This window comes from Diabrotica undecimpunctata, chromosome 2, assembly GCF_040954645.1.
Source record: "Diabrotica undecimpunctata isolate CICGRU chromosome 2, icDiaUnde3, whole genome shotgun sequence".
In the NCBI taxonomy this organism is placed as follows: Eukaryota; Metazoa; Arthropoda; class Insecta; order Coleoptera; family Chrysomelidae; genus Diabrotica; species Diabrotica undecimpunctata.
Window position 1 is genome coordinate 111,876,394 of NC_092804.1, and position 9,192 is coordinate 111,885,585.

At 35.6% G+C, this 9,192-nt stretch overlaps 2 protein-coding genes across 2 annotated transcripts; both read left to right on the plus strand.

Moving 5' to 3' along the window:
• Positions 1 to 542: 542 nt before the first annotated feature.
• LOC140433865 (uncharacterized) lies at positions 543 to 4,589 on the plus strand. Its single transcript, XM_072521839.1, has one exon. It carries the CDS (start codon positions 543 to 545, stop codon positions 4,587 to 4,589), a length of 4,047 nt encoding a protein of 1,348 aa, XP_072377940.1.
• A 61-nt stretch (positions 4,590 to 4,650) lies between these two features.
• On the plus strand, positions 4,651 to 5,013 carry LOC140433866 (uncharacterized). Its single transcript, XM_072521840.1, has one exon. The coding sequence runs from the start codon at positions 4,651 to 4,653 to the stop codon at positions 5,011 to 5,013; it is 363 nt and encodes a 120-aa protein (XP_072377941.1).
• The last annotated feature ends 4,179 nt before the right edge of the window (positions 5,014 to 9,192 follow it).

The window sequence follows — 9,192 nt, forward strand, 5'->3', positions numbered from 1 at the left end:
TCCACCGTAGTTTTAATTTTGCCTAGTTACAATACAATAAACATTATTGGTCCAAACGAGCGCGGATGGAACATTTCTTGACGAACTATAGAAAGGCTGAAACTCAAGTTTCTACGGTTGTGTCGACGCCAAGAAAGACAAACACTTTTTACCGGCAAATTGGTGAGTGAGCGATCCTTTTTTATCTATTCCAAACAATAACATTTTTTATTATAGCCTCATTAATTTAATTTATTTGTTTTGAAAATAAAGCTATAAATTTAAGTTTGAACTATATTACAGTCACCTCAAATACGATATTTATTTTAAGTAGGTTAAAATTACTGCAAATTCAATATACAGGGTGAATCAATTTTCAACTTAAAATATTTTTTATTTTTTTCTTTCTTTTCAAATATATCTAGCTAACATTACACTATATTTAAACGATCTTTGGTGGTGTTTGCACTCGATTAAACATGAAAGCAGAACTGAAAAAACTCATTTCGCGCCGCACATCGCTAAATTCTAAACTATCAAGCTTTACTAGCATAGTTAACAATATGGCAAATGAGGCAAATATTTCAGAACAGGACATTTTAAAATTAAAATTAAGACTAGAAAAGACAGAACCATTATGTGGGGAATTCGATAGTATTCAAAGCGATATCGATATCAGTGCTGAGGGAGAACTAGAATTACAACAAACTCAGGATAACGAAAGGTTCACTTTCAAAAATAATTATTTCGATTCTGTGGCACTAGCCAAACACTTGATAAGCAAATACGATAATTCAAATTCAAGCAATATTCCTGATAATGACAATATAAATTTGAGTTCTTTGCCTCCAATGCATCTAAAAACATTTAGCGGTAACTACGAGGACTGGATCGAATTCCGCGATACTTACATAGCCATGATACACAGCAATAAAAAATTGGACGATATGAAAAAATATTATTATCTTAAAGGTTCATTAGAAGGTTCCGCGGCACAAGTCATTAAAGAAATTAAATTCGGGGCTTCTTATTACAACAGTGCTTGGAACTCACTATGCGAAAGATACGATAGGGCTAAAATGTTAATTCACAAGCACGTAAAAGCACTTTTTAATATAGAAACAATAAGCAAAGAAACTTCACACAAAATACGAGCATTGGTTGATGAAGTTTCTAATCATTTGCAGGCATTAGAGAATTTAAATAAAAGTACTGACAATTGGGATCTACTCTTGATTCATATGATTACATCTAAATTTGACAACAATATTTTACGTGATTGGGAAAAACATACTAAAGAGATGCAAGACGAAACGTGGAGCGATTTAAAGCGATTTCTAAGGGATCGTGCAGACTATTTAGAAAAAATAGAGGGTAAGATTGAAAAGCAGCCTTCAATACAAGAGAAATCGGGTAAATTCGATGCCAAACAACGGTCTAAAGGGTATGCTCGAAGTTTTACTTCTACAAGCGAGTTTAACGGTACTAGCAAAGGTTGTGTTTTCTGCAAGGGCGATCATTCAATTTATTCCTGTGAGCAATTTCTTAGGCTTTCTATTTTTGAGAGGCGCAATTTTGTCAATAAAGCCAAATTATGTCTAAACTGCTTAAGAACAGGCCATATTCGTTCTAAATGCAAACTAGGACCTTGCCGAAAATGTAAGCAATGGCACAATACTCTTATTCATGAGGAAATCTCTAGTAATAAACATGAAAACAATGAAACTATAGCAAACAATAACACTTCTCTAACTACCATAACTGCATTGCCCTCTGTGCAGCAAACAATTTTATCAACTGCCTGTGTAAAAATAGCAGATTCGAGGGGAAAATATCACATTGCGCGTTCGCTTCTAGATTCAGGTTCTCAGAAATCATTCATAACCGAGCGCTTCTTCAATCTCTTAGGTTTTCAGGGTCAAGCTACCAATCTTTCTATCACTGGCATCAGCAATCAGACTTCTTGTTCTTCCAGAAAGTGCAATATATGTATAGAATCACAATATCACTATTTTAAGGCTGATGTTACATTTTTTATTCTAAAGGAAATAACTAGCAATCTACCTGCAACATTTGTCGATAATGAAACCTTGAATATCCCAAGCAATATTATCCTAGCGGATTCTAAGTTTCTCGAATCTAGACCTATTGACATTTTAATTGGGGCAGATCTATTTTGGCAACTATTATGTCCCAACCAAATCAAAATCAACCAGTACGTTTTCCAAGAGACTCATCTAGGATGGGTTGCATCGGGTCAGGTCGGCCTCTCTAGTTTAAACAATATCAGATGCCACCTCAGCACTAGCATTAATTTGGATTTGCAAATGCAATTAGCAAAATTTTGGGAATTGGAGGAATGCCAATCTACGAAGATTCTCTCCACTGAAGAGCAATTTTGTGAAGAGCACTTCAAGGAAAATACACGTCGTAACGAGAACGGTCGATTTATTGTGCGTCTTCCATTAAAGCAGTCACCAGAATCACTAGGTGAATCCAAGGTTCAAGCAGAACAGAGATTCTACAGCCTTGAAAGAAAACTAAAAAGAAATAAATCATTCCGTGAATTGTACGTTCAGTTCATGCAAGAATACCAAGAGCTTAATCACATGACTGCGATAGAAGAAAACGATTATCCTCATCCTGTATACTATATGCCACATCATGGAGTGCTTCGTGAACAAAGTTTGACTACCAAACTACGAGTAGTATTTGACTGTTCAGCACCGACCACATCAGGGTTGTCTTTGAACCATATTCAATGCGTCGGGCCTACCTTACAGGATGATCTATTTTCAATAATAATTAGATTTCGTCAGCACCGATATGTCGTAACAGCGGACATCGAGAAAATGTATCGCATGATTACTGTTGACGATGAATGCAAAAACTTACAAAGAATATTATGGAGGGACGATCCTTCCGAACCAATAAAAACATTTGTTCTAAACACCGTTACATACGGACAAGCATGTGCGTCTTACTTAGCAATAAGATGTCTCATCCAACTCGCCACAGACAATGAAAAAACTTTTCCCGAGATAGCGGAAATTATTCTGCGCGATTTCTACGTTAACGATATGCTTACTGGAGCAGACACTATTAAAGAAACCCAACATATTTGTCAAACCGTCTCAAACATTTTAAAGGCAGGTTGTTTTAATCTACGAAAATGGTATTCTAATGACAATAAAGTATTAGATGGCTTGCAGCATTCAAACGATGCATGTATTTTGAAGTTTGATCCAGAAGAAAAGGCAAAAACGCTTGGACTAACATGGTCATGTAATGCGGATTTACTACATTTTGAGGTGGAAACACTACCCATCAATAAAATTCCTACGAAGCGATCTGTTCTTTCTTCAATAGCCAAGATTTTTGATCCATTAGAACTTTTAGGTCCATGCACAGTGTTAGCCAAAACTATAATGCAAAAACTTTGGCTCGAGAAGACTTCTTGGGATGCACCCATTCCAAACGATTTAGCAGAACGTTGGATTAAATTCCAATCTGAATTAGCCCAGCTTAGTCAAGTCAATCTTCCTAGGCATGCCATATGTAAGAATTACAAATACATTGAAATTCATGGATTTGCCGATAGCTCTAGTATTGCATATGGGGCGTGCATTTATTTGCGTAGTCTAGATCATGACAATCAGGTCCACATTCATTTACTTTGCTCTAAGTCAAAGGTAGCTCCAATAAAAACAATTAGTATCCCTAGGTTAGAGCTTTGCGGAGCACTTTTGTTAGCACGTTTATTCAATAAAGTGAAGCAATCTTTGAGAATAACAATAAACGAAACCATTTTATGGTCGGATTCTACTATAGTACTATCCTGGATTCGCACCAGTCCAAATTTACTGAACACATTCGTCAGTAATCGAGTATCCGAAATTCAATCTCTCACTTCCAATTGCAAATGGCGACACGTATCATCACGTGACAATCCATGTGACATCTTGTCCAGAGGTTTATTTCCCAGCCATATTTTAAATCACGAGATATGGTGGTCAGGTCCTCCATGGCTTCAGTTGAATGAATCCTCTTGGCCCACCTCAAAGTTCGACTATATTTTAGACCTACCAGAATTAAAGCAACAGAATTTCACTCATTTGGCCACTGCCTCAAAGTTATTTCCATTTGAGCGCTTTTCACGTCTTAGTCATTTAAAAAGAGTGGTTGCTGTGTGTTTTCGTTTCAAATCAAATTCTCTGCGCTCAGATAAGGAGAAAAGATCTTTTAATAAATTTCCTATTTCCATTGACGAATTAGATCAAGCTTTTCATTCATTAATTCGAATGTCACAAAAGGAATCTTTCTCAAATGAAATTGAACTCTTAACCAATAACAAATCAATAATTAAGGGCAAACTAGCTAGTCTAAACCCATTTTTGGACGATAAAGGACTTCTGCGGGTAGGCGGTCGTCTGATCAATTCTTCCTATGAATTTAATAAAATTCATCCTATCGTTTTAGACTCAAAGCACAAGTTTTGTCAGCTTCTTTTTCAATTTGAGCACTATAGATTAATGCATCTTGGTCCTCAGCCACTTGTTAGCCACTATCCGAGAACAATTCTGGCCCATCGGGGGCAGAAGACTCGCTAGGTCAACAGTTAAATCGTGCCTCACTTGTTTTCGATTTAATCCAAAGACCATACAACCTATGATGGGTAACTTACCAAAGGAGCGCCTCAATTTGTCTAGTCCTTTTAGCTATACCGGAGTAGATTATGCTGGACCTTTCAATATCAAAACGCACAAGGGGCGTGGTGGTTCTATAATTAAAGGTTACATCAGCTTGTTTATCTGCTTCACTACAAAGGCGGTGCATATGGAACTTGTTTCAAGTCTTTCAGCAAACGAATTTTTACTTGCTCTTCATAGATTTGTTGCACGGAGGGGCAAGCCTATAAAGATATTTTCCGACAACGGAACTAATTTTGTTGGGGCATTTAAAGAGTTAGGTACTTTTCTTTCTAATAACGAACTAACCTTGCAGAAAGCATATACTCAAGAAGCTATTTCATGACATTTCAACCCACCGTATTCACGACATATGGGCGGAATCTGGGAAGCGGGTGTTAAGAGTTGAAAGCACCATTTAAAGAGAGTTCTTCAAAACACTCATTTTACATTTGAGGAATTCAATACTATGTTAAATCAAATTGAGGCTATATTAAATTCCCGTCCGCTCTGTCCGCTATCATCCGATCCCTCCGACTATACTCCATTAACTCCTGCTCATTTTTTAATTGGTCGACCATTGGTTGCATGTCCAGACCGCAACATTACTGAAGAAAGGGTAAACCGTCTTACCAGATATCAGCACATCCAGTTATTGTGTCAGCATTTTTGGCGACGTTGGAGTCTCGAATACATAGCCGAACTTCAATACAGAACCAAATGGAAAACCAACCATGGCAGCCTATCTGAGGGTTCTCTTGTTTTACTCAAGTCGGACAATACTCTACCTACTCAATGGCGTTTAGGTCGCATCGTTCATATTTTCAAAGGCTCTGATTACGTCGCAAGAGTAGCATCAATCAAGACCCAAGATGGAATCGTTAAGCGGAGCTTTACGAAAATTTGTCCATTACCAATTGAAAGCTAAGGCCCTTTGCTTTCAAGGCCGGGGGCATGTTTGCGCCGCAAACAATTGTCTTAGACTTTTTGTACAACCGGCAACAGTGTGCGTGTCTTCAACCAGGAGTGCGCGCATCGAGGAGACGACAGAGAGAGATCGAGACTAGACATCAACCAGCAAAAACCGTTGGCAGTTTCGAAAAAGACAATAAATTCGTGCAAGAAACAGTTTTCATTTTACAAAAGACGATCATGTTTTTGTTTAAACAACATTAAAGCCAGTGTTTTACAGTCCACCGTAGTTTTAATTTTGCCTAGTTACAATACAATAAACAGACATGTCCAAGTTCTCTGAATTGTCCATAAATTTTAGACACAGTACCTTGTGCAATATTAGGCAACTGAGGATACCTCTGATTAAGTAAGTTTGCTACTTGAACTTGACTTCTACAATTCTCCCCGTAACCGATCATCATTAAAATCTCAATTCGGTGGGTCTCAGTTAAATATTTCATTTTTATTATTCTCCAAGAAATTAACTTTTAATTAGGAATTTATTATTTTAATGTAAAATGTCAACCGACCAACAACTGATTTATAACAATCCGCATTATTTACCAATTTAGTTTAGTTAGCAGACTATCTAGAGAGTTTTACACTATTTATGACAAAACATGTTAACACAGTTACTAAACAGAAATTTTTCCCCATATTCTGAAACCTAGAGTAGAAGTGTATTGTCTGTATTTAGTTAATTTAAAATAATACCATAACACGTGATAAATTATTAATTTAAAAATTTCACCTTGTATTATTCATTATAGACCCTACATGGTATAGTTCGTGGAAATCAGGTGGTTAAGAATCTTTTAAAAACATAAAAATATACAGGGTGTACCATTAAAAATAAGGATTATGGATTATTTCAGACTTGCGTGGATCACCCTGTACATTTAAATTTATGTTTAAAAAGCACACATTTAAATTTAGAAGTTATCGTGTCCCAGAGTTTTATATTATTTTTTATAATAAGGAAACAAAAAATTTTATTCCATAAGTGGTTTCCACATTGTATATGACAAAGAGTCCCACTAAAGGTCGCCTAAGTTTACTTTTCGGTGCTTGTACAATAGTGATGCGAGTAATACCATCTTGACCGAAAATGAAGTTTTAATTCGACCTCTTTATCGTTGTAAGAGAGGCCTGGTCTCATTACGAATCAGTGTGAGTGTACCTATATTAAGATTATGCCCATTTTTATGCCAATTCGTGCGTTGATGAAGAGTATGTAAATATTCTCTGCTCGATCTGCGCCAAAAATCTTCATATAATGGTTGCAGTAATCGCCAATGCCTATTTAAACTAACATCACTGTAATCCAGATCAAGAATTATCTTTAAAGGCTCTATTGTCAGAAAATGTCCAGGTATTAATACTGAAAAATTATTTGGATAATTACTGACAGGATCTAAGGGACAGCTGTTTGAATGTAAGTAATGTATTAAATTCTTCAAAGGTTAAAACCTGTTCGCCTATGACTACTAACAAATGTGTTTTTATGCTTTCTATACCAGCTTCAAACAATCCACTAAAATGGGAAGCTGCAGGAGGATTTAAATGCCATGTAATGACGTCGTTTATATCAAAATTCGGCCTACTGTTTTCTAGATAGGATTTTGGGCTTACAAAATTTGTTCCGAAATTAGAATAGACAACAGATAGAAATCCTTGGTGGCAAAGCATACAAACAGGCAAATAAAGGCTTTGGTTCATTTAGAATTTTTAAGCTTAATGGCTCGTATCAGAAAAGGATCGCCAAAGTCGACGCCAATGCAAGAAAATGGTTTAAAAGAACGCTACGAAAAAAAAATTTGACCATATTATCCAAAACTTTTGTAACAAAGCGAAATACGTAACTTGAATACCTGCATGTGGATGTGCAATATTTATTTTCTAAATAAATAGTTTGACAAAATTACCTTTGGAAAATAAAAGAAGAAGAAACGCGTTTGCCGTACGCTAATTGTGATTGGCTGTCTTCCACCCACTCTTAGGAGATCATGTGGGTCAAAGAAGGGATTTAATTTTTTTAAATATTTGAATTTGACAGTATTACCCTTTACTATTTTTTTATTTACTCTTTTAGTTTTTTTTACACTAATCTAATAAGTTGATTAGTGGCATAACTTTGCTCCTGAATAGAAAGCCTTCCAGCTGTTCAATATTTGGTACATATGAGAAGATTCGTTTCAATTTAAAAAAAAGGGAAATCGATTATCTTCAGTAGTGAGAAGAAACTCCGGACCCACCCAACAATCAGGAGTATATAAGAAATCTTCAGGGAATAGTCCATAGGATTCGTGATCCGTACTATTTATTGAACAAGGAATTATTTCGCCAGTGTTTTGAAGCAACCCTGTCTTAAATGTAAGAAATTCTGTTACTTACGAAGGTTTTTCATTTATATGGTTGTGAATTATTCCAATAAACTACAAGAGTCGAATCTGACCATGCGTAAATTCTACTAAACGGGATAGTATGAGCTTGCAGTAAATAAAATATTAATTTACTAAAAATTACTGCACATGGTATAGGCAATTCAGTTTCAAAGTGTTCCGACCTTGGAGTAATTTCCAAAGTTGGATATGCGTCCCAATCTAAATCAAGTAGTCAAAGCCGCTGAATAATAGTTTTTACTATCAAAGTGACAGGATTAAAAACACCATAAGGATCGAATATGCACACTATTTGACCTAAGAGATTTCGCATTGTACAGGAAGTTTGGAGAGGTAAAATTTTGTAAAAAAAATCACCAGTTAATGGATTCCATTCACGTCCTAATACCTTCAACGGAAATTGATCATTCAAAAGAATGTTAGCTAGACAACATAGTCGAGGGGCATTAGTTGCCAATTTTTGTAACTTAAATCCACCACGTTTCAATAAAGATATTAATTATTTTATAGCGAGAACACTAATTTGTAAAGAATCTTTTCCGAACACCACATCATCTACATAAGTATCATTCAGAAATATAGATGAGACCACAAGTAAGTCAAGTTCCTCGAGTGCTAGCTGCTGTAGAGTACGAATTGCAAGATATGGTAAGCTAGACACACCAAAAGTAACCTAAGTAAGTTCGTATTCAGTAATAGATTCCTGTTACGAAAAATACCAAAGTATTCTTTGAAACCTTTGTTGCCTAGGAGCGATAAGAATCTGCGTAAAAATGAATTTAACATCTGCAGTGAAGACGTATTTATGAAACTTGGATTTAAGTAATAATTTTACTTTTTTGACTTAATTGTAATTTTGGACTTAATATGAGGTATCATTTAAAGATGTGAAGTTATGGGTATGTGCGGAAGCATCAAACACAACGCGCAATGGAGTAGTACTGGACTCCTTGTAGATATACAAATGTGGTAGATAATAAGCATTATGTATTGTCATACTTGACTAAATAGGATTTTAATAATTATTATCTATGAAACTTTTAATGAAGTTTAAATATTGAATCTTAACTGATTCATTTTTGGCAAACCTGCGCTCTAAAGAACTAAATCTTTGTAAGGCTAAACGTTTTGTTTCGCCAAAAGAAGCCATTTTATTTTTAAAAGGTAGA